Source organism: Rousettus aegyptiacus, unplaced genomic scaffold (genome assembly GCF_014176215.1).
Source record: "Rousettus aegyptiacus isolate mRouAeg1 unplaced genomic scaffold, mRouAeg1.p scaffold_m13_p_11, whole genome shotgun sequence".
Lineage (NCBI taxonomy): Eukaryota > Metazoa > Chordata > Mammalia > Chiroptera > Pteropodidae > Rousettus > Rousettus aegyptiacus.
Genome location: NW_023416286.1, coordinates 50,528,708 through 50,555,867, shown reverse-complemented (window position 1 = coordinate 50,555,867; position 27,160 = coordinate 50,528,708). Strand labels below are relative to the sequence as shown.

Here is a 27,160-nt window from a genome sequence, read left to right as displayed (position 1 = left end):
ATATCATAAGATTACTTCTGCTTCCTGCTGAGTAAAATTTTATCACAATTTTTAAGATTTAACATCATCATAGGTCTTGTTTTTTGATAAGTTACATGTTCCACCACAAGTATAAAATGTTTATTGAGTAATGGGTTAAGAAAAATTACAAGTTTTTTGTAGTCAGAAGTTTTATTTTCTTGTCGAGATGAAACCGTACATTTTAATAATGCCAGTGTTTTAAAGACATTAAAATACACTCCTTTGTTTATTTATTAGTTCCTCTAATTAGTTAAAATTGTTGAGGGACTACATTACATCAGGGTTTTTGCTAGGTGGTAGGCATACAGCAGTGAGCAAAAATAGATGAGTCTTAAACGTAAAGATATTTATTTTCTGTGTGCTCTATGTGAAATAATGAAAATATAAATGAGCATCCAGGAATAATAACAAAAATAATTATTTGAGTAATAGAAGAAAATAATTCTTTTCTCTTAATTTTCAGAAGCCATCTGGATTTCTCTCTTTATTAGATGAAGAAAGTCAACTGATTTGGTCAGTGGAACCAAGTCTTCCCAAAAAGCTCCAAAGTCTCCTAGAATCCTCAAATACGAATGCAGTGTATTCCCCCATGAGGGACGGGAATGGAAACGTTGCACTCAAAGGTCAAGGCGCGGCGTTCACGGTCATGCACTACGCGGGAAGGGTGAGTCAGAAGTTAACTGTGATTATCACAGGCACCAATGGACCAAAGGTCTTAAGGATAAACTTTAAAGTTTTTGATATTTTAGAGTTTATTATTTAATAAACAAAGTTGGGTGAATAACTGACACTATTTTATTTTTCTAAGCTATTTTCTTTATCCTCGTAAGAACTTATATCTAGAAAGTGGGAGATGAAGCATACAGTATGATCCTTTTCATAATGTTTTGAGAATTATAACTTAGTATGAGGATAAAAAGACCTGGATTTAATGCAGATAGCTCTGCTGTGAACTTTAGGATATTTTTATAATCCTAACAAACATTGGACGTCTGAGTTTACTGACCCTTAATATAGATTTTAGTATTAAATTTTTTTTCTTAAAGTATGCCAACCTACGAAGCAAGGTACTCTCAGATCGCTCTTGATTCCCTAACCAGCTTTGTCAAACATTCTTCTTTCTTTAGAACCTTCAATGAGCCATTCTTACCTGTCTAAAAAAATTCACACTCCTTAGGCTTGGCTCCTATCAGACTTCTTCAAGCAGATGCCTATCTTTTTTTCCTCATGACTCATCAATCACACCTCCCCCTACAAAACCTCTGTTCAGGTTATTTTTTCTAATCCACTCATTGTTTCTGGGTATCCCTCATGCCCAAGCTTGAAATATCCTTCTTGTCTTCTTCACGGGATCAAATTTTAGCCATGTCCATCTTTTAATACTTAAAACTATGTCCCATTAATCTTCAGTCCATCTCCCATCTATATAGTTAACGTCTTCCACTTTTGAAATTGTAGTCTTCGGGTAGTTTCCTCCATTTGGCATTCAGTACAAATTACATATTAGAGGTGAAATCTCTACTCACTCTCTCACACTCAGTACATTGCAGTTCATTTTACTTATTGTTTACTGAATCTATACTATATATTAAACTCAGAGCGTTAGAGGCTTAAAGGGGAGTAAAATCTATTCCTTGTCTTGTGGTCAAATAAAGAAAAGATAAATTAACAAATAATTATAATGTGTTTATAATAACCGTAATAATATTAACAATGTTACATATTAGCACAGAGAATGAAACAATTATTTGGCTTCAAAAAAAATTTAGAAATGTTTTCTAGAGGAGGTAGATATGACCCAAGCCCTCAAAGGTGAGTTAGTGCTCACTAAGGGTAAGAGGGAGGGGCATCCCAGTAAAGGCATGGACTTTGAAAACGAGTGGCACGTGGAACCCTCAGGACTCAACTGCATAGGACATAATTCATTCTAGCTGTTCAAGCAGGAAACATTCTTAGTACAGGAAAATAATTGTTGGGAGAGTTTAAGTCAAACTTTCAGAAATGACCTTAATTAAAACTACACCACATGACAAGGCTCCCAATGTAGTTATGGCTTTGTCTTTGTTCAGGAAGCCTCCAGCCATACTGAGAAGCTGCTGATACAGGTACTGACTCTTATTTAATGCTACCAAGTACACCAGTAAAATATTCATTGTCTGCTAGAGAAAAAAAAAAGTCTTCATGGCGCACTTACCAGGTAAAACAGCCAAAAGAGCAGACGCATGGCCTCCATCACTTCTACCTTCTAAGTCTTGTGCAATAGTGCCAGACTGGCGGGAGCTACAGAGCAATCAAACGCTAGCTGCAAAAGAGTCTGGGAAAGGTAACTTGCCTACTTTTCTATGTCTTCAGTACAGAAAGGCAACCTAAGATGAAGGCTGTGTACCATTCTGCCATATCCACCCACACCGTAGTTGGGAAATGGTATGAAAAGTTCAGTAAGTCTGTAGAGAATGATAGGAAAAAAGTGTAAAAATGCTGTTTTCGGCCAAGCCAGGAATAAATATGCATATACTACGCAGGACTTTGTTCTCTTGACAGCGTTAATTCATCAGATGTTTTTAGACAAAGTGGGGAATGAAGTAAGAGAAACATAATCTAGATAAATTGCAAAAAAAGCAAAGGAAGCTATGGAAACTCAAGCAAGGGCTGCATTTGAGCGATGACAGTGGACTGCATCAGAGGCCTTCATCAGGAAGCGGGACTGAAGATGGAGACTGACTGGGTGTACGGAGCAAGGGAGGAGACATAGCTTGAAATGACACTGCAGTTTTTCACCCTGCTGAATGGTCCTATTATGCTAATCAAGAGAGGAAATCCTAAAGAATGAGGCAGTTTAGGAGAAAAGGTATTCAGTTTTAGATGTTGCAAATTTGAGGTTTTAATAGAATTTCCAATAGGTTGCTGACAATACTTGACATTGGGATGAAAGAGGTTGGTTGTTTTTTAGAAACAGTCATATTTTTGGAAACGTGTGTTTTGATCATTGCACCCAGAAAGAACATGGAGAAGATGGAGAAAAAAAGTTAGCAGGAAAGAGAAGAATCAAGGAAACGTAGAGAGAAGAAGGAGGAGGAGGGATCAACAGGAAATGCTCCTGGATGAGACAGTTAGGACAAGGGGTATCTTTGTGAGAAGTTATAGTAGAAAGATGTTATATGATGGCTTGAGTAGTTAGTGGATGTGGAGAGGTAGTCAGTGTAAGAGTTTATATATAACAGTTAATAACTTTCTCAGAGTTTATTCTTTTATGTTTAAGAGATTTGTGTGTGTGTGTGTGTTACATGCTATCAAGCCAGCTCGAACTCCTGGCGACCCTATTAATGAGCGATGTCCACAGTGTCCTGTCCGCAGCACCTGCTCAGCTCCCGCAGACTCACGCCTACTCACGCCTTCCTTTATGGGATCTATATATCTCATATTTGGTCTTCCCCTTTCCTTCCTGCCTTCTATTTTTCTTAGCAGTCTTTTCTAAGGAACCTGCCTTCTCACGATGTGTCTGCGATAGGACAGTTTTAATTTTGTCATTTTTGCCTCCAGCAATGTTTCAGGCTTAATTTACTCTAAGACCCACTCATTTGTCTGTCTTTCCAGGGTATCTGTAGAGCTCTCAACACCATATTTCAAATGAATCATTTTTTTAATGAACCATTTTTTTTATCTGTGTTCTTCATTGTCCAACTTCACACTTATACATAAGAATTAGGAATCCGAGAGTGTGTGTGGGTGACCTTAGCTTTGATCTCTAATGACACATTGCTCTTGGCAATCTTTCCTAATTCTTCCATTTACCTTTCAAAGTTCTTGGTAACAGTCACAATATTTTAGTCCTGTATTCGGATTTTTAAATCTATGATTTCTTTTTATTAGCATTTATTGAATCCATAGGATTTATTCAGAAAAATACAATAAGGTATAACTAATGATTTTGGAAAATTATTTTTCTATAAGTTTCATGGGAGATTTCTGAAGTCAGTATATACCTGACCAATCTTGTAAGTCTGTTTTGGTTGTATTTTGGACAGGTACTAGGTATACAGTAAATGTTAATTGTGTTAGATTGAATGGGACTGAGTTTTGGTAGGTTATGTTTGTTTTTAAAAATTGTTCTCTAAGCACTTAATGAAGTTTCCATTTCAATTGTTTTATACAAACTTGGGGAAAGAACAGTAAATTGTTTTAATGAATGTATTTAACTAAGTTCTAATAGCAATAAAGCAAAGCAGAGAAAAACATTTGATTAGTTACTATAGAGCCAAAACCCCGTGGATTCATGAATTTTCCTGTAAAAGCACCTTTATATTTTAGGCAGGATTTTCCATAATTAGAGTCAGTTTTGTGGTTTTATAAAAAATCTTTCAATTCACTGAGATGTACTAATGAGTCTTAGCCCAAGGACTCCCTAAGGACTCATTCACATATTACAGTATAGATTATATGTAATTTGTGACAATATGTCAAGCCATATGCCATTCTAGTCATCAGATGTAGGTACATGTATTTAAATTTTGAGCTATTGCATTTTCAAAAAAAGCAGCACATTCTGCATTTTATAAATCAAGAGATGCAGCAAAGAGCTAATTGGTTTAAAATCAGCATGCAGAGTCTATTTTGGACAGTAGAGTGAATATTCCTGAATCGCTCTTGGTGATAAAATTGATCCCAAAGGAGAGTTGCATGGCTCTGGGGTTCTTGGGCTGCTTTGCAGCCTCTTCTTTGACCAGACGGATGAGCTAGAGAGTCTCTCTTATCTCCACTTGCTGCGCTATGACAAGTTTACCTAGTTTTGTTAGTAAAAGCTCACTGCATCTCATAGGAAGGATAATCATTACTGCCGGTGATGATATTGACATCCAGCCCCAACAGGGTGGTTTCACCCATCCTTCTCTGACTGTGGGACCCTCCCATGCTTCTAAAGCTTGTTTGGAGCAGGACTCAGAGGTCCTTTTAGAAACGTTTAAGCAATATTATTTGCTTTATAACAGAAGAGCTTTGCTAAACACATTTGAATTTTTCATTACTCATAGGAGCATGGTGTATTTTCTAATCTCCATTACAGAAATATTTTCAAGTAAATGGGAAGAGGCTGTGCATGAAATATTAACAGGGTCTCATTAATGAGCATGAATCTGAATTAAAGAAGGCTGTGAGTTGTGTTTTGTTATTGTTATTTGTTTTAGCAAATTTTAAATCATATAGGGAATTACCTGTTTTAGGAATTGCTATTAAACTTCTTCTGGTGATTTAAATGATAGATAAGCATTAAATCCAGAAGTGTGTCTAATTTTATTGGCTTTTAAAATTAAGAATCTCAGGGGAAATAAGAATTATTATTTGGCAAAAGACATGGGCTCTTAGGAAAGTTTAATTTCCATTAAGGTGATTCTGAACTAACTTTAATGGGAAATAGTATTTTGAAGTTCCTAAATTTTAATGTAAGAAAAGGAAATAGATTAAGAGATAGTAAAGCAAAATGAAGTAATAAAAATTAAATTAATGGAAAGAGAAGTCAAAATTAAAAGCTGTGTTATATTTATATAACACATATCTGACCCTTTTTGATGTATGCTTATAAGGTCTTTTGTCTGAAAGTTGTTTATTGTGATCTTTTAGCTTTAGCATGATGTGATTACCTTTGCATCTTAGATAAACGTTTCATATTATGATTGGCCTTGATGGTTTACATAAATCAAGTTGGTGATATTGTTCTCACTTAGATAATGTATGTTTTGTCTTCCTTTTCTCTTCAAACACATAGTATTGTACTAAGTTAAATGATGCCCACCCTCCCCCCCCCCCCAAAAAAAAAATACATCCATGTGCTCATTTCTAAAACCTGTGAATGGGATCTCATTTGGAAAAAAGGTCTTCGCATGTGTAATTAATTTAAGGATCCTGAGATGAGGAGATCATCCTAGATTATCTGGGTAAACTATAAGTTCCTTATAAGAGTAAGGCAGAGAGAGATTTGAGAGAGAAAAGGAGGCTGTGTGACCATACAGGCAGATATTGGAGTGATGCAGCCACAGGCCAAGAATGTCTGGAGCCACCAGAAACTGGACAATGCAAGGAAGGAGCATCTTCTATAGCTTCCGAGAGAGTAGGGATGCTGGATTTCAGAGTTCTGGCCTCCACAGCTGTGAGATAATATTTTGTCGTGTTTCGAGACACCTAGTTTGTGGTCATTTGGTAAGCAGCCCTAGGAAACTGATACAAGTGTTCAGTGGTTCAGCATTTACAGACGAGAAGAGCAGTTTTAACTCATAACATTGTAGAATTTCTTTACCATACTTAATTAGTATGAAAGTGATCCCTACATTTCTCCATTTCTATTTTTCTCATGTATTTTCTCGTGACTGGAACACGCTCTTTCTGTCATAATTAATTTTATCTATCTTTCCAAGGATCAAGGACTTGGCCTAACCCAAATTCACTGATCTCTGCCTTCTCTGATCAATAATAATGCCTGATGTCTTCGCTGCATTTTCTAATTTACAAAGTACTGAGGCATTTTCACCACAGCCTTGTATGTAAATGTTACTATGTCAGTTTTTCAGTTAAGTAAGCCTTGGTGAAGTTTAGTGACTCACCAAAGACTGTAGTTATTCATGAGTCTCCTGAGGGTACCATAAGGAAGGCCCATACACTGTGGCGGGGGGGCAGGGAGGGAGTGGGGAGGCGGTTTTAAACAGCAGAAATTTATTCTCTTCTAGTTCTGGAGGCCAGAGTCCAAAATCAAGTGTCAGCAGGGTTGATTCCTTCTGCAAACTCTGACAGAAATCTGTTCCAAGCCACTCTCCTAGTTTCTGGTGGTTGCAGCAATCAGCATTCCTTGGCTTAGACACAGCACCCCAATCTCTGCCTCCATCTTCACATGACCTTCCTTCTATGTGTGTCCTCTCATCTTCTTTAAAGACACCAATCATTGGATTTAAGGCCCATTCTGTCCAGTTTGACCTCATTTTAACTAATTATTTCTGAAAATGTCTTATTTCCAAATAAGGTTGCATTCTGTGGTTCTGGATGGGCATGCATTTTGAGGGTATACACTGTTCAACTCACTGTAGCCTAGTAGGTCAAAATTCCATGTTTCATTTTCCTCAAGTCTCATATGCTTTTTTCTCTCCACCATCATATGTGGTAGAATTCTTAAAGTGTCTGTTGTCTGTAGTCATAGAATCCTTTCGGTGTAGTGAAAAGAGAAGATGTACTGGGACACACTGGGGCTCCAGTGCTAGGACTTTGAGGAGGACATCAGCCCTCAGCTGACACACCCATGAAGTTTGTAATTAAGGAGAATATAACTATGAACCTCATAACTTTGTTCTGAAGGTTAAGTAAGCAAGTAATAAATGAAAGTATGATCATTTTGAGATGTTGCCTCAAATATATGAGTCATATTTCCCTAATAATAGCTTTCAATTCAGGAATGCCACCATATTTAGCAAAATTTTGAACTCACCCATCACAGATATTGAAGACCAAAAAATATTTCATGAATCTAATCAACTGGCTATATTCTCACACGAGAATTTTAGGGACCTAATTAACTTGTTCAAATTAAGTTAGTAGTAAAATATCTTTGATTAGTTAAATATATATATATTTATTAATTCTTATATCTTATAAATGTGATTTTATTGCGTAAAATCATGTTTTCTAAGTCATGTCAGAATATTTATTTTTATTTTTCACAATGTTGTTAATATCACTTCACCAGATGATATAGATGTAACCATCACCGTTATGATATTTCCTTACTTTTCCTATCACACTTGAAAAACTTCAGTGGCAGATAAGCACAGAAAATTGAGATATTTCTCTATGGGAACTATAATATTAAAAGAGAAAACATTTAGATAAATGTTTTAACTTATGTTAATGTGACATTCTGTTTTTTACTGAATATACAGAGTGTTTTAGTGATAAGAACTTTTACTTTGATTAAAAAGATTCTTAAAAAAATCATGTTCTTTACCATTTAGTTTTATGACTAATATTTTAATGGAGCATATAGGTATGTGCAGTTTTACTGGATTTTAAAAGATCTTTTCAATAGTATTTGCCTTAAGGAAATTAAAGCATTTCCTGCAACTTATATACATATTCTGAGATGTAATTTTATGACAGAACTGCCCCTTTATACAATGTGCTTGTAGATGTGTTTTTCTGCGAGTGGATTTTGATTGTGTTCATCAGGATTCCCTTTCTGACTCCCTAAACCGCATCTCTGTGATACACTTGTAATCCTGGAGCATTATTGTTCATGTCACTGCTTACCACGGGTCTTTATGGGAACCATATTACTAAAATGTTGCTGATAGAAAGGATGTGGGGAAAAGAATGATGTTACTGATTTGTGGTCAGTCTATAAAATACCCGATTCTTTTTCCTTCTTAAAAAGGATCTACCCCTATTGTTGAATAAATTAAGTTTGAAATGTATTGGTTTAGACTTATGCTGTTACCCAGCTCTCTGAAAAGTAGAGATCTTTATCTCATTGGTACTGCACTAGATTCTAGGTGACATATGGATGAAAGCCAACCTCTTTGTCTTTAGACATATTTATACAGCATGTATGCAAGGAAAATCCTGACCTGTTTGATTTCCCAATTCTACCTTTGTCAGGAACATATCCATAGCTTGTCAGCTGCCCTTCACCCCCAGAGATCTGTGGGAGACAGTGTGTGCCCAAGAGGACTCTGAAAGTGAACCTTTAAATCAAAAGAAAAAAGAGCTGGACTAATCAATAGGGAGGCTTCCATTTATTTCTCTCTTTCTTTTCTCCAGGCAGAATCCCCAGACATAACAATGAAATCTGTCTGGTCTAAGCCTAAACGATACTATTAAAGGTTATTTGACAAAGATATTTTGACCCACACAAAAGAGCTTAATTTACATCTGTATTTGTTCACCTCTCGGGCAGACTTTTAGAAAAATAGAAATTAACTTTACTAGGTTCCTGGTGTTCTGTGCGTAAATCAGTTTCACCTTTGGCATAGGTTTTTGTAGGAGACTCAAGAAATGTTTCCTTACCTAGGGTTTGGTTAGAAAGAGAAAATACAGAATCTCATTTAGGGAATCTTTTTCTTTCTTTTAAGATTTAATAGGTTCTGTTATTTTCATGTGCTAACACAAAGTTATAAATAAGGAAGTTTAGATTTCCTAGAATATTGATATCTTTTTGTTTGTTTTTTTTCTTAAAAAAAAGAAAAAAAGGAACTAATGAAGCATTTTTATAAATTCCAGATGTTTCAGTTTCAAGCAATGTTTATATTTATATTCTAGATATCTAGATAAAGACTCAACAATAATATTATATGTTCCTAATAATTTATTTTTTATTAATATTTATTAACTTAAAATGAATCAGAATGAAAACAAGCAGAACTATTAGATACAATCACTTAATGGAAAAGTAAAAAAATAGAAGCCTCTGCTTATTAATATTGATACTGTAGAGAGATCAATTTACTACTATGCACGAAATTGAGACTCTTCAGTAAATCTCAGACAGAACGGTGAAACTGGGCATGAAAAATTATTGAACCTATTTGTATTTGCTGAAAACATTCTTTTATTCCTCTTGCCAAAATCCAATCTTTATATACATTCTGATGTGATGTAGTGTATTCTAGAATGTATTTTAAAGTCATGCATTTTTATCACCTGATAATCCCAAACACTTCTTACTAAGAGATTATATTTTGCATCATGTAAATGACATGATGGAGAGATGGATTGTAAATTTGACTAATAAGCACATTTACTTAAGTTTCTCAGGATCTTATTTTATGTCTTTTCCTAGGAGTCTGCTTATGGTCGTGATTTAGTTTTATCTATGTGATGAGTCCCAAATCTCCAGTCTACTTCTCCTGTGGTTTGTGTACCTGTGTATCTACTATTTAAAATCTCTACTTGGGTGGCATCTTAAATTCAACAGATCCAGAAGCTAACTAAACATTTTAGCCACTTTCCAAACTCTTCTCTTCCCAACTCACTTCAAAATGTAAATAAATATATAAAACCGATATTCCATATTTGTCCTACTTTACAACTCAGAAACTCAATTATTAAATACAAACCACTCTCTCCTCTATTTATCTGTCTAACCTAAAAGCTCCTCTTCTTATCCCCGGTACCCTATTCATATTACTCTCCTCACTCTCTCCGGGTTAATAGTCTTACTTTAATAGTCTCTCAACACTAACTGAGAGAATAAGTAGTAATCATCAATAAAGAAATGAATGAATGTTTTTACTTAAATGTATACTAACTGCCTCTATTTCATTTATCTTGGCACTGCTCTGATAATACTGTTCAAAATTAAATGTGATTATCCTGATTCAACTTGTTAATAATAGACCTAAACTAGTGGCACCAATGACTGCTTCTTTTTAAATCAAGTGTTCATAAACCATTCTTCTAAACATTTTTTACCTTCCAGCTTACCTTTCTTTGGTAGAAGAATAAACTGCTTTCTTCTTAGGAAATCAGATCTTCCAGATCATTTTAACACTCTTGTTCTTCATGTACCTGGTAGTTGAACATGCAGAACTTGAGGGATGTAATCAGGATTCAGTTTTATTTTCAGCTTACACTATTTTTTAAAATATATTCAGTGGGGACAGTCTTTTCCTTGTAACCAGATAAAACCTCAGGCAACTCCAGTGATATATTTCCAGGAATAGAAAGTTCTTTGTTTGCTTTTATAGGAACTCACAGACTCAATTCAGTCTTAAGAACTTCTAGTCCTCTATAATGTCAGAACTACAAATATAACTAAAAGTTAAGTCCCCTCATGCATCAGCCACAGAGGAAGCACTCATGGTACAGTGGCCTAGGATATCTTGTTTTCTTGTGCTAACTTGTCTGTTACTGTCACAATATGGTTTCACTCACACTATGCCTTTCAATGTTGAGTGCTTTTTTGTGTCTCTAAGACACTCCCTCCCCTGGGACCTTTGACACCCTTCCCATGACCTAAGTGATGCTGATTCTCCTGGCTGCCCTCACCCCCCAGTCCTTCCTGTCGTTCATTACACACAGACTAACTAGAAGTTAAAGTTACAGAAACTTTAACTTTTAACATTTTAACCCCATGGCAATATAAAGTTCCAGTTCAGAAATACATTAACTATGCAATAACAGAATTAACAATTTGGTTTATCCTTACATATTGCCTCATAAAGAGTGTGCATGCTGTAGAAAACCATCTCATTCTGCTGTAGTGTTATTATCTAGAAACTATAAATAATCTTTGCTGGATAAGAGTAAGAAAGAAGGAAAATTAAGGCATATGAAGTCAAAGTAGCAAATGTAAATGATGCCACAAAAAGCTTTCCTAAGACTATAACATTATGAATTTGCCACTCAGGCACTTTCTGTTTGTTTCCTGATTCTAGCCTGAATTAAGAATTGAAGAGTTATAATATTTATGCTTCTAGCCTGGAGTGCAGTGCTCTATTGTTTCCATTTCTTCTTTCTCTAACTTTTAAGGCTGTGCATCCTAGCAAGTGTGCTGAGATCTGTTCTGCTGTCTTCACATGATTCATTTCATGAGTTTAGATGGTATCTCCTTTCACACTCAGTCTTTCTAGAATTAATAGTTCTTATCACTCTGCCTGTCTTCATCCATCAGCCACTTCTAGTCCCTGCATCATCCTCTTTGCTTCCTTTTAGACTTTCGAGAGCTTTGTTATCTCTCTTCAGGTGTTTTGAACAGTGATGAACATGATATCTACCCCTGTCCTTTTGTGAGCTGCAGAGCAGGCGAAGCATCTGAGCTGTCAGCACCAAGGCAGGAATAGACAAAAGAAGTAATTGGGAGATTACTTCTTTTGGGAAGTTGGGAGACTGGTCAGGAGCTAGTCTAAAAAAAAAAAAAAAAAAAACAATGCCAAATTTTCAAGAAGAAAAGATTATAGGGAATAGTTTTTATTGGAAAAGTTGAGGAGACAGACGGGACAGTGAAGTGACCTAGAGATGTGTCCCCATTGGGAGCAGCCACCTTCTGTGAGGCTGGGGAGAGAAAAGGAGGAGATAGTATCACGTTACCAAGAGCTAAGGACAGCTATTGGGAGCCAGATCCAGGGTAGCCTGCCCCGGAAGAACTGGGACCATGAAGAGTGTGCTGTAGGATGAAAATGGAGTCCGAGAGGGGATTCAGCATTTACCGAGGAGGAAGGGAATTACCAAAGCTTCTACCCTCATCCTGCCCATCAGTCTTATGCCAGCACCCCAGCAGCAGCCCTAGCTAGAGGGCTAGGTTAAAGACCGTGGTACAGATAAGGTCAGGGATTCATCAGAGAGCAAATGGAGTACGTAAAAGGGGCAGGTATTACCAAGCACAATGTGCAACAGAGTCCAATTTTTTTGAAAGTGCGTGCTTAGACAGAAATAGATACGATAGATGATAGATAGATAGATAGATAGATAGATAGATAGATAGATAGATAGATAAATAGATGATAGAAAGAATACTAAAAAAGAAAGAAGGCAGGCAAGAAGGAAGGCAGGAAGCATGGAAGGAAGGAAGGAAGGCAGGAAGGAAGGAAGGAAGGAAGGAAGGAAGGAAGGAAGGAAGGAAGGAAGGAAGGAAGGAAGGAGGAAGGAAATAGGCTAAATTTGAGAAAAAGAATTAGAGGTAAATTTATTCATTATTTTTAATATTTTACAAATTTTATAGATATGCATGTATTATATTTTATAAAATATTTTTAAAAGTCAATCCTAGATGTTTTCTTTGATGATTTCCAAATGTAGTCTTTTTAACTCCGTTTGAATGAAGATTATATTTATTAATGTTTGCTGTTAGCTAGATGAAAGGCAATTTGAAAATCTACATAGATGGTATCCACCCATGCCCATTTACTGTATAGCCTGTTCTCATCTCTAAAAATATTTTTTTATTGATGGGCTATGGTAATAAAGTATTAAACTTTAGTGTGAACTGGCCCCAATTCAACATTAAATTGGGTAAATAAGAAACTGAAGTTCAGAGAAACTACGCATGCTCCCACAGTTAATTATTGCGGCATTTGTCCCATAAGTGCTTTTTTAGGCTGATAGGTAGAATCTACACTAAGTACTCTTTTCATAATTCTTGATCCACTGCCTTTTTTACTTTAGCACTCTTTTATTCATTTAATCTTCTCTAAACTTCAAGCACTGTGTATAGCTCTTAAAGGGTACCACAATAATCAGGGTTGTTTGAAAAAATACTGACTTCTATTGCTATGGTCTTAGATAAAAGTATTTGAAATTTTTTCTCTGGAGCTTTTTACAAAATGCTAACTCTCCTAAGAAAAAAGTTTAGCTTGGGTAAAATTACAGTGTAGTCTCATTTTAAACTTATTAGCAATTTAAAAATATTCCAATATCTTCTCTAATAGTTGTTCTATATCTAAAATGCCAAGAAAATATTTATTCTCTGTAAACCCTATCCCTGGGTTTCTTTATCCCCTGTCAGCATCACGTAAGAGGACAGAGTTCGCAGACCATTGTCAGTCACTAGTACCCAGAGCTGTGCTTAGTAATAATTTTCAGTGCTTAATAAACGTGCACTGAACATGTTCTCCTATAGGTAATCTGTGAAGCACATTTTCAGAAACACTGACGGTGTTATTAACCCTGGCATAGGTGTGCAGTTTGGCACACATTCCACCATCTCCTACTACCCTCCTGCTGTGTGCCAGACACCCAGACAGGGACAGAGACAGCAGAAATAAAGAACACACTAAGTCCCGGCTCTGGCACACCACAGTGCCTTCTTTATCAAGGTCAAATAAGCCAACTGTTCTCACTTTCAATTCAGGGAATTAAAATCAGTGATGGGGGATAGAACTGTTTCCGTGGAGCTCTCCCACCTTCGGATTTCAGTTTCCTTGGTGATTAGCCAAGCATGAGCCTGACAGCCTTCACACAGAAAGAAAATGCATGTGGTTTGGTATTTCATAACTTTTCTTTTCTTTGTGGACCCAGGAAACGAGATACCTTGCTGAATTGTGATTCATAGCCATGGTGAAAGTTTTATACTCCCTTTTTTATACATAGCTAACATAATTTATCTTTTAATTATATTTATTGCAGTACTGGAGTGTTAACAGCAAGTAATTCCAAAAAAGCAGCATACTGCCATGCTCCCTAGTTTATATTGCACCCCTCATTTGGCGTTCACACTGGAGCATTTAGATGAATATTGCTAACTGCTGAAATATAAGCAAATGCTAAATTTCCTTTGGAATAATTTTATTGAACAAAATTATTCCAAAGGAAATCTTTGAATACATGACAATTTCCTTAAAGATTTATATTGGGCCGTATGCATAGAAATTTCTCTATTACATGCATGGGGGACACTGTAACTTAAAACATGATCCCTATCTTCCAATCCTTAACAGGCAAAAAAATAAAATCTGAATTTCAATTATGTAAAGAAAGAGGGGAAAAGAAAACATCTAACCTGGCCTCTATCTTTTGCAACTTTCAAGTTCTCCTTTCATCTCCCAACAAACAAAACAGCAAGAAAAAGAAGGGTAGGGCTGAGAGCAGAGCAGCTGTCCTGAATGACCTAGAAAGGCCTCTGCCTAAAACCTGCTTCGCACTGCTCCAACAGCACCCGTTATGTCCCTCCAAAGTGGCACAGCCGAGAGGACAAAACTTTATCTATTCTAGTGACATTGCAAACTCACAAAGCTAAAGGTAATTTCTAGGATGGACTGAGTTCCTCCTTGATGGCTTTCCTTTCATAGAAATTCCTCTTGTCTATTTTAGTAGGCTTTGAGGTTCACTTCTCTTTGAATTGCTCAGGAACCCAGTGGCCTTGTCCCACTAATTTCTGCATCTACCATGACTTCTGTTCTGTGTAGTTGCCTCCTTCACCTCCTCGAGGCCACTGGTCTCAGTAAGGCAGGCCCAATGCTGAGGTGTAGTGGGCTGATGAATATAATTTGCTTATGCTTTCAGAGAGACTTGCTTTATTTGGAAGCAATTCCTTCATAAAATAATAAATGCATTTTGGCGTGAGAGTCTTCTTTTTGAGTAGGTGGTCCATTTATCAGCCTCAAATTAGATGACTTAGGTGACTCCATGAGTCCTTCTCAAGGAGTCACCTAAGTCAATTTTTTTACAATAATTTAAAAAAATTCTGGAACAGTGCTGCGAGGAGGTGGGAGGGAAGTGGGGCTTAGAGTAGAGAGGATGTGTCAGAGAAGGTCTAGTGGGAGAGCAGGACTTCTGCTCTAAATACTTGGAAACTGAACAATACCCTTCTATATAAACCATGAATGAAAAAAGAAGTAAGGAAATTCAAAAAAAATATATAGTCAACTGAATGAAAATGAAAACGCACATATCAAATCTGTGAGAAATAGCTAAAACAATACTGAGAGGAAAATTCGTAGCACCAAAATGCATATATTAAAAAAAAAATGTCTCAAATTACAATCTCACCTCCCACCTCAAGAACCTAGAAAAAAGAGAACAAAGAAAACAAACAGAAAGCAATAATGAAGAGAAATCGATACAGTGAAAAAACAGAAAATGAATAAAAGACAGAGTTGGTTCTTTTAAAAAAACAAGCCATAAAAATGTTAAGCCTCTAAGAGCATGATAAAGATAAAAGAGAAAAGATAGAAATTACTAATATTAAGAATGAAACAGGAAACATCACCACAGACTACAGATCCTGCAGATATCAAAAAGATCTAAAGACAATACTGTAACCAGTTGTTAACATTTAAATTTAACAATTTAGATGAAATGAATAAATTTCTAAAAAAAAAAAAACTCAGATTACCTCAATTTATCCAATATAAACTAGATAATTTGAATAGCCCGATAACCTTTAGGGAAATGAATTTGTAATTGAGCTCTCCCTGAAAGGAAAGCTCCAGTCACGAGTGATTTCAAGGGAGAATTCTATCAAATATTTAAAGGAAAATTAACATTAACTTTATACAATCTTTTCTAAAAAATAAAAGAGAGAACGCTTTCTAATTCATTTTATGAAACTAGTATTACCCTGATATCAAAAGCAGACAAACTTAGTATATACACAAATAAAAGAAAACTGAAGATCAATATCCCTCATGAATACAGATGCAAAGTTACTTTAAATATTAGCAAATATAACTTGATATGTTAAAAAGAATTATTCACTGAATAATTCATTTTTCCTGGGGTTACAAAGCTGGTTCAATATTTGAAAATTAATCAAGGTAATCTATTATATTAACAGGCTAAAGAAGAAAAAAATTCATATCATATCAGTTGATGCAAAAAAAAAGTTTGATGAAATGCAACATTCATTCATGACAAAAACATTTAGAAAAAGTAAGAATAGAGGGAACATCCTCAATTTGATAAAGAGCATCTACAAAAATTCTATAGTTGATGTTATATTCCATGGTGAAAGACAATGTTTTACTCCTAAGATCAGAAACAAGGCAAGCTATCTGCTGTCACTGCTATTACTAAACATAGTACTAGAAGGCATAGTGATAGAAGGCAAGAAATGAAATAAAAAGCTGACATGTTGGAAAGGAAGAAATAAATCTGTATTTGTAGATGACAAGATTGTCTATGTGTAAAATATCAAGAAATCTACCAGAAAAACAAAAACAAAAACAAAAACTAAAAAACTTCATAGAGCTAATAAATGAGCTCATCAGGGTCACAAGATACAACATAAACATAAAGTAATCACTTGAGTTTCTATGCACTAGTAACGAGCATTAAATTAAAAATACAATAACTTATATAATCTCATAAAGATACAAATAGGTATAAATCTAACAAAATATGTAGACATCTGTGTGCTGAAAACCACAAAATGCTGATTAAAAAAATCAGAAGATCTAAATAAAAGGAGATACATATAACGTTAGCACAATAAATAGTCAATTTACTAATTATCAATATAGTAATAGTTCTTCCTAAATTACTACACGGGTTTAATGTAATGCCTATCAAAATCAGTGAAATTTTCTTTCTATATAGAGATACAGACAGTATTCTATAATATATATATAAAAGGTGAAGAAATTGGAATAGTTAAAATAATTTTTATAAAGAATAATAATGTGGGAGGAAATAGTATACTTAAAGTCTTATCATAAAACTTCAGTAATCAAGAAAGAGGTCAAAGGATAGATTGATGAAACATATTAAAGAACCTAGAAATAGGTTCATGCCTATGTGTTTAACTGGTTTTGGGTAGCTGAGTATGCCCATAAATGGGCAACATGGAGGATCCATGTGGTGATGTTAGTAGCTGAACTTTCACTGCATTAATGTCAGTATCCTGGTTGTGATGATTTTATAGGATGTTATCATTTGAGAGAACTTGGTAAAGGGTCCACAGGATCTATCTCTATTATTTCTGACAACTTTTTGTGAATCTGCAATTGTCTCAAAATTAAAACTTTAATTAAAAAATATTTAAAGGTGATGGGTGCAGGTTATATACGAACATATTATTTATTTAGATTTTTAAATTATCTTTAACAAAGCCAATAATATGAAACTTCATTGGACTGAAGAAATTATCATGGTTAAAAGACCAAATTTAGAGTTGGATTGTATTTTATCTTTAAAATGAAAAAACTACAACACTTCATATGTGTGTATAGTGGGCACATATTTCTCAGCTCTGTCCATTGAAAAGTTCTAGAAGCATTGACTAACCTGATAATAATATGCTATTTTGCACCTCTATGGTCCAGATGGTGGTCTCTAATTTCAGTTTTTCACTAAAATATTCAAAGACTCTTTGAGGAAATACTTGATTCCATATTTGGGACCAGGAGGGAAAAAACATTATTTGGAACCATGTGTTGACATTCCACTAATGCCAATTTTATGTAACACATTCTCAGTCATTTGTATTATTATATTATAATAAAGTAAGCTATTTTGGGTATTGTCTAATACTTGTGTTGAACTTTCAACTTAAATTCTGTCAGTACTGATGTCGTCCATATCTTATGAATAAGGCCAGAAGCTCTAAAACTTGGACGGCCCTTGCAAATTATTATTTAACGCATAAAGAAAGACTCAAAGAGCTAAAGTAGTTTGCCTGTTATCACAAAAAAAAATTTAAGATCACCTGCCTCATGATTTTTAAGTTTTATACAAAGTAAAATTGTTTTGCTAAACTTTATGATTCCTACAAGCATCAAACTGCCCTCATTGAATATTTGCACTTGTATGTATGTGTTTAATATCTTTTTCTACATAACTTGGCCAGATGGAATCACCAACTGCGAAGTTCTGAACTTTAGTTTTAATGGTTGACCTTCAGCTTTTTCTGTGTATATCCAAGTACAATCAGGGTGCCATTTACGAGAACTTTCCAAAGTACAGGATTTGTATAAAGAAAGACTCATCAGCATAATCTTCAATTTTAAAGAACAGCACAATGTTACGCTGTATTGGGCCACAAGATAACAAAATCTTTTTGTTCATTTCACCAAATATTTACTGAATGTGTCTAATGGACAAGAAATTTAGCTAGATGCTGCAGAGAGACAAAGCTGAACATACAATAATCCCTGCCATAAAGGTCCAGTAGGAATTTTGCTGCAGGAGTTAGGAATGACCAGCACAAAGCAGGGCCATAATGGGAGCAAAGATAGACAAGGAGGTATTTAGAGAAAATCAAGTAGTCCAAAGGGGTGTGTGTGTGTGTGTGTGTGTGTTTAATTCAGAATCATCAGGTTCCCATGAAAAGAATAGATTGAAATTATAATAGAGTTATAGATTGAAGCCATATAGAGAACTCTTCACTGTAGGATCGGCTCTGGGACATTAAATGACTTGCCGAAATTCGCATAGATTCAAAGTAGCTTAGAAGGAGGTGTTCTGACTTCTGTGGTTTCACTTGGCACTGTTGTCCCTTATTTAGGAAGGCATAGAGAAGACAAATCTCCAGATTAAGGTTTCTCTACCCCAGCACTACGGACATTTGGGGCAGGTAATTCTCCATTGTGAGCTGTGCAGTGCACTGTAGGATGTTTAGTAACATCCCTATCCAACCAGCCCCTCAACTGTGACAAAAAGATGTGTCCAGACACTCACAAGTTGTCCTCTGGGGTCACCATCACCCTATTCTAGATAATATAAAAATTATTCATATTCATATTCAACAATGTATAATATGTGACATAATATATAGCTTACATTTTAATATTGATAAACCATGTTCTGACGCAAGAGCAAACTGGATAATTAGGTAATGATTTAAGAGTCTCTTAGTTTTTTTGGCATTGCCTCAGGTCAACCAGTCTTCTGATCCAAATTCATATTGGAAAAATCTGAGAATCTGCAGGATGTCTTGGGAATTCTGTGCCATTTAGGCTCTCTCAACAATAAAGAATAAAACCTCAATAAGATTTTATTGTAAGGATGACTTGGTCAGACACTAGAATTTAAAAGCTATTTAGGAAGCAAGGCTCCTTGGAGGTTATCTGGCCTTTTTCTAGCCACATAGCCTCTTTCTCATGGATTCTTCTCTGTCTAGTTCCCTCTTGCTGCAGATAAGATACTTGTCTCTGGGATGTCTGTTTAAAATTCCCAAAGGAGTGGGTGATTATTGCTTTTATTGCTCTAACCGCCCATACATGGGGGATGCAAGGTGAAGATGTGGTATTCATTGGTCAGTGGCCTCCCTTGGTTCAGTCTTAACCCACCCAAAGCAAAGGGCAGCTTGTTACACCTGACCATGGTGCCCTGCCCAACGTGTTTCCCCAAGAAGCAGAAGCAGCCTTTGAAACTGATAAGTCTATGGCTGATCTGACTACTCAGGACCACACTGAAGTTCACTCTTAGCTGAAATAGGGAGAGGCAATAAAACCATGTCTCTCTTCAAATATCAGATCTCCCAGGACAGACTGGAATACCCATAAAAGCAGACAATGAAGTCATTTAAGTGTATTCATAAGTAAAGTATGGTGAAGAAAATTGTCCTGTGAATAATCCAGAATTAATTGTTTCACATGTTTTCTTCATTTTAAAGACTTCAGATTAATGGTTTTGATGATCTAAAAGTACCCTTTTTAATAGAGACCATTAAATTTATCAAATTGAAATCACACTTCTTTCCAAAGGTGTCACGGAGTCTTTCTACTTGGTTTAGTGAGTTTTCTGAGCAGGTTAGGGTTCTTAAGAATAAAGAAGACTATGTGAATATGAGTCACTAAACTCTTGATCAGAGGAGATCCAATTAAAACAGGAGAGATGTCTCTTGTTTAATGTGAAGAATGAGAGCACGCAGGTGAGAGCTTTGAACTTGTATGTAACGTGAACTCTAAGACCTAAAGATGCTTCTCTTATGAATAATTTAAAACTTCCCCTGAGTCAAGTTCCTTTAAAAGAAATTATTTTCGTGGTCATGTTTCATCATTAATAATCATGCTATTTTCTTTTATTATAGGTAATGTATGAAATTGTTGGAGCAATTGAAAAAAATAAAGATTCCCTTTCACAGAATCTTCTATTTGTAATGAAAAGTAAGTTTTCCCCTCCTACGGTTAAAATGCCACACATTATTTCTCTGAACATTGTCCTATAAAATATGCCACTAGCTAAAGAATAATTGAAATATCTTTTACATTCTAATGCCTAGTATAATAAAGAATGGATCTTTCCACACTATACGTTGGTTACAATTTAATTTGGATTCTCGTAGAAACCATAATTTAACTAAGCTTTTAGGAGATAGAAATATAAAGCACCTTTAACACTCTAGTGTTATGAATATAAAAAAGCTCTTCTGTGAAGACTAATGAAGATGAATATGACTTCTAAAGTTATTTAGGCCACAGCAGGGTGAGTGCCATTACTTAAGATGACTCCGGAGCGCACCTAAGGGTGGTATTTTATTCTTATGTATTTCGTATAAAGAACTAATGCTCACAAAGTAGGATGAGTATACAAATTTATAAATATATATACACATATATGCATGTATGTGTATATCAACATCAATTTATAGGTTCCATCTACTTAGTGAATCTTAGTACTTTATATACATAACTATAATTCTATACTTTTTGTAAAATTATATACATTTATATAGTATAATTATATATGCCTATATGTATGTATAATTCTATATCTCTAGTAATTATTTTTTAATAGCAGGTCTTCAGTGATTTACATTTTCTTAATAATCTTTTCAGTGAATTAAAACATATTATCTTTTGTGCTTTAAGTTGCTCTAAGTGAGATAGAGTCATTTATCTTTCCTGGGGAAACAAGCATATAATAGCTTTTAAGGAAATAGTTGGATGGCTTTGAATTGGAAATAAGACATCCACATAACTTCTGGTTTGAGGAACATATTTACCTTTAATCAAGCAGCACAGTTTCAATGTATTGTTTTTAACCTGAAATTACATTGCTTACCTCTCAGAATTTTGATTTTTGTCAGTTTTCTTAAAGGCTGAGACTGATGACAAAAGCACAGACTTGGAATAATATTACATAGACAGAAAGAATTGAAATAATTGATCTTATTGATTATCACTGGAAATATCTTACCTCTAGTTTTCAGCTATTTGAACTTTCATTTATAATGTACTTCCATTAAAGCTATTTATTTTATTAAAATAATATGTAGCATGTTTTCAAGTTGATATAATGCCTTTTTCTTTATTTTTGTAATTTATGGTGATAGAATATACATTTAGAATGAGAATATGATAGCTAGTGATAGTGCAATTTTGCTTATTTTAATAGACTTCCTGTATTTTAAACTCATTCTTGTGTGTACACTTGCTAACAAATTCCAACAGAAAAACAAGTGAACCTTATTTTTGTCTAAACAGTTTAGGCTATAAGAACATTGAGCAACAAGACAGAATTTAGTGTGCCATTCATTATATGTTTATGCAGGACATGGCAAACATTTTCTGTAAAGGGCCACGGAATAAATAAGTCAGGCTTTGTGGGCCATCAGAGCTCTGTTGCAATGACTGAACTCTGCTGTTACAAGGGGAAAGCAGCCCTAGATAATACAATGGACATGACTGTGTTCCAATGAAACTTTATCTAGAAAACAGGCAGCGGAACTGATTCGGCCCAGGGGCAATAGTTGTTCACCCATTCTATCATATAAACAAAAGATGCATGGTTGTGATAGTATTTTACGAATCTGGAATATTTTGATGCGATAAATAGTTATTAAAGAGTGTAATTTATAGATAGTAATCATTTATATTTCCAAGTATAATTTGGAAATATTCTTTGAATACAGAATCTAATTCAATCATAATATCATAAAAAAGTTCCCAGTTGAGGAAGGTGGTAGGATCTGTTGTAAGATCCATACAAATGTAGCTGTGTCTCTGAGATACTTGACCAAGTACAGACAGGCAGCTCAGAGATAGAGCTCTTACAGACATGCAGCAAGTACTCTCATTTGTGCCTGAGATTAGAAATAAATAAAGCCTACTTAGAAAGAGGCAAGAAGAGTCAAAATGCAGACTATTAAGTCTGCTTATAAGAATAGGGAAATTTGCAATTACTGTCTATAATACTGTTAACGGTTATTGAGTCTTTTTGTCTCAAGCATCTCTGCATACCTGCTTATAAACCATAGGCGTTTATGTTAGTTTATCCCATTTTACTGATAGAAAGATACCCAATGTCATGTTTTTAGACCTCAGTGAGGGATACTTCCCATTTCAATCAGTTCTATATTGAGTGATATGAAGGAAATGGCCTGAAGTAAATGACCCTTTGTAATAGGAAAGAAAGGCTAAAACTGTCTCTTTACCAGAGCTTTCTTTATCAGGTTCTAAGACTCAAAGTGATAGCAGAATTTCTCTTTCTATGTCCTGAAAAATTTGTTCTCACCTCTCATTTGCTCAGCTTGTGGTCAGGACTCTAATGTTAGCATCCCAAGGCATGATGGCATCTCTCTATGTCAGTAGGCTAATACTAGTGCTACTGGCCATATGACTCAGAGAAAGAGACAAACTGGTCAATTACATGTTTGGGTCCATATTTATGTCTAGTGTTGATAGATTGTGAAAGGCTTTTTTGCCCCAATTATACAAATAGCATACTGCAATATTTATCTGTGCTTCCATACATACATAGACTTGCTATAAATATAATTTTATATATTTTAGTGGCCCATGGTAAGATTTATTTATTGTTTAACTTTATTTTGAAATAATTTTAAAGTTACAAAATTAATACAAAGAACTCTCACATGCTCTGAGCTCAGATTTATTTTTTCCATTTTTTTTTACTCCTATTCTTCTCTTACTCTCTCCTCACTTCTTTTCTTCCCTCTTTCTTTCCTTTCTTCCTTCTCTCTCTCTTCGCTTCCTTCTCTCTTTCTCTCTCTCTCTGTCTCTCTGTCTCTGTCTCTCTCTCTTTCTCTCTATCTTTTACATATATTTTCTGAACCATTTGAGAATAAGTCATATGTGTCTTTATGCATATATCCGAAAATCAAGGATATTATCTAACACCAGGAAATTGTCAAAATATTTAACATCGATATGATAATAATGTCTAAATCAGAGTCCCTATAAAACTTTGGCATTTAATTTCGATCATTTTTTAAGGTGACATCCTTTAGGTTTTTCTAATCAGAAGTTGTTGTTTTTCTTTGATAAGTAACTTATAAGGAAGTACTTTGAGACAATGTAAATATTCTCTTCCTCACGAAAATTTTACCTGTTAAGTTTTACATAGAGGAATGATTCTCATGTAAATTAATTATTTCTCCTATGGTTGCAAAATGTAATTTTCTAACCCCATTCTTCCATCAATATCTATAGTCTACTATAAGAACTCCTCTTTCAAACTAATTATCAGTATAGACTCATGAATTCTTTTTGGCTTTTTTAACCTGTCTCTTTTTAAAAATTTATTGATATAATATATTGGTTGATAAAACTATATAAATTTCAAATGCACAATATTGTAATTTGGTATCGATATTTTATGGGATGCTCACCACCAAAAGTTTAGTTTATTCTGTTGCTATACATTCGATCTCCTTATTTTATTCAATGACTCATCATAATCCATGACTATCATTATTTTGATGCTGGAATTGCCCAAGACGTGACAAGTGAGCTTCTTAAAGATAGCTTCTGTGTCCTTTTGTCAGGTTCTCATGATCTCTTTTAGCACTTCCTTGCATTTTGGCCTTCCAAGATGTTCTCGGATTATTTACTTTGCCTCAGATCTAGAATCATCCATGTGTCCAAGAATCCTTGTTTTATTTTCAGGAGAGTAGTATTACTAAAAACTAAGGTTTAGGGGCTGAGTGAGGTCATTTGTACTCGGGTGTCATGGCTTTTTGGCCCTCTCAGAACTACAAAATTTAAGATATAGAAATAGATAATATGTAGATACGTAGCTATGTATTCAGTGTTGCGAATTTATGCTGATACCGATCATTTCAATCCAACACCACAGGGCTCCTTTTTGCCTTCTTTCATTCTATAATTGTGTCTCCATTCTGTGGCATGCCTCCCTAGTTCCCCATTGATTTATTAATATCATGACTTTGCATCGAATGCATTGCTAATAAATATATTAGCCTGGGCAAGCAAAATAATCTGGGTGTGGAAAAGGTAGAAACTAAACTGCTTTGCTACTAAACATTGCTAACTGTCTGATGGGCTAAGCATGATCTTAAATGAGTTATGTACATTATTTCACATTTTAATCTTGTAGTAATCTTCAAAATAGATATGACCATGATTATTTTATAGAAAAAGAGAGTAAGGCTTAAAAACTGTCTGCATCTAGATCTAGGTGACACAAGACAAATGTTCTTTAGATCCTTAAACACCATATATAATTTTCACTATGCTATTTAAATTTGTAACCAAAAATCCATTCATCATGGCTCCAATTTCTTTCTGAGGTGTCAAGAAAGGAGTATGGGCCCAGAACTTGTAAAACCTAACATCTAATATATGTCAGCTTGCTTTTACCTTTCCAACTTAACAGGATCAGAAAAAGAGGCACTTTTTTCACCTAACAACTGACACAACCAAATGAGACAGGGTCTCCCACAGGTATTTACATATAACCTGAGACAGATTAGATCTTGGGGAAATGTGTTTCTGGGTAGTTATTTTCCTGGAATGGGGAGTTACTGACAGAACCCATATCTTCATGACTTGGTCAAGTGCACTGAAGCCCCTTAAGTCTGAGCAGGTAAGATTCTGTTCCAATAGCTAAGAGAGTAGTAAGTGATACTTAATTAGATAGTGAAGAGCCGAGTGCTCAGGCAAGGATCAAGACTCCTGGCCAAGGGCAAGGAAGGTCAAAATTCATCAAGTGGAATGATTAATAGTAGGGAAAATAAAACAGGGGCAAAGGGAAGGATAGGATTCTCAATTATATCTTTCACTCAGAATGTTTTAGTGGTTAAAGCATTTGGATGAGGAATAAGTTTAATGTAAATAATGCTTTTAATGCCACTTATGATATTCATTTATTTATTTTCTAGCTAGTGAAAATGTCGTAATCAATCATTTGTTCCAGTCGAAACTGTCACAAACAGGATCTCTTCTGTCTTTGCATCCTTTTAAATTCAGAGGACATAAATCTGCCTTGCTCAGTAAGAAAATAACAGCTTCTTCATTTATTGGAGAAAACAGGAATTATCTAGAACTTAGTAAGGTAGGAATTTTTGTGATTCTTGTTTGCTTGTTTTTAAGTTTGTTTAGAACATTTGCTTCTTTTTAAAAACACAATTAGAAATGCCAATGGAAATAAATTGATATTTTAATTTTTTTAATTAAAGAAAAGTTTGCCTACCTGAAGTGTAACCATGAGAGGGAACAATGTAGAAAAATATCTTTGAGTGAAAATTCGATAGCTAATGCAGTATTAATAATGGTATTGGTTGTCTGTACAACATCCTATTTATGTTTCATCTCTATGACTGTCTTTGAGATGAATAGGAAGTAACTTCAGGGATAGTAGGCTTAGAGGGAATTAACTACCCTATTCTGTTGACATTAATCACTTTAGAAGTTTTCGGTCTCTAAAGAATAAATTGTAGTTTCTTACAGATGTATTGTATTTTTCGGGTGCTGGAAGATTTTTGCTGTTTTGTTTTGGTTTTTGTAGAGTGTTAACTTATTTTTTATTATACTTTTTTACAATGTATTTGTCCCACACCAGTATGGTTGCACTTACAACCTAACAGTTCTGTTTGTGAAATAAACCTAAAAATTTAGTAAAGAGTTCTTCCAAACTGAAATATTTTAAGTTTAAAAATTCAATGCCTTATTGTAGCCCAGTTTGTTTTGCTTCCATCTACCAAAATCATAAAAGATGAGAAATGTGATTGGGAAAGGGTCCAGGATAATCATTTTTACATACTCAGTTGTAGCTTAGTAGAATGCATTTTAGCTTACCAATTAAAATAAAAGCATAATTAAAAACAGTTCTATTTTAGAAGAGTGGCAGAAATATGTATAACATATGAGATATAAATGTGTTTTGGGGGGGAGAGTAAGTGTGTGTGTTTAGTAGGTAGGCTCTAGATTCAGGGATTCTTTGATATAGCTGTTTAGCATTGTATGATCACAGGAATGCAATCTCACTGAATACAAAATGGCATCTTTTACATAACAAAAGACAAAGGGTGAGAAAGATCTCTATCCCTGAGGGTTTCATTGAACCTCTGGTCCTTCCTTTCTCAATCATCCTGGAAATCAAGAGTAGAAATCACTACACATCTCTAAACTATAATTTTTAACCTTAATTATTAAACATTACCAGGCATAGGTGCCATTAGTCTTTTCCCTAAAGGACTGCAAAAGGGAGATAATTCATGGTAACTCCTCCACACAGAAAGGGAAATTGAGTGTTCAATTTCAAGGGATGGAGATTTATTTAATATGATTATTCCTTAAGTGTTCCATTTCTCACTTGTCTTCAAACTGCTCTCATCCCTGCACATCCACCCCTGTGACCAGGAGGGTAGGATTCTACCCACCCTAACTGACCATCACACATGGCTTTGTGTTTGTAGGAAAAGGTTGATCCTGGACCAGTCGCTTTATTTTACAGTCCCTTAATTTTACAATCTCTTGTCAGTTACAATTAATCTTTTCAGTTTGACAGTTCATCTTAATGGAAGGAAATG

General features: G+C 34.9%; 1 protein-coding gene across 6 annotated transcripts in view; it reads left to right on the top strand.

Moving 5' to 3' along the window:
- The window catches only part of MYO16 (myosin XVI), a 499,709-nt gene that overhangs the window by 347,021 nt on the left and 125,528 nt on the right, over nucleotides 1–27,160 (top strand). For all 6 annotated transcript variants that reach the window (XM_016145252.2, XM_016145250.2, XM_016145255.2 and 3 more), the window contains 3 exons: nucleotides 485–685; nucleotides 20,456–20,531; nucleotides 25,511–25,683. In XM_016145252.2, the coding sequence (XP_016000738.2) occupies nucleotides 485–685; nucleotides 20,456–20,531; nucleotides 25,511–25,683 (450 nt within the window). The remainder of the gene's footprint in view (nucleotides 1–484; nucleotides 686–20,455; nucleotides 20,532–25,510; nucleotides 25,684–27,160) is intronic.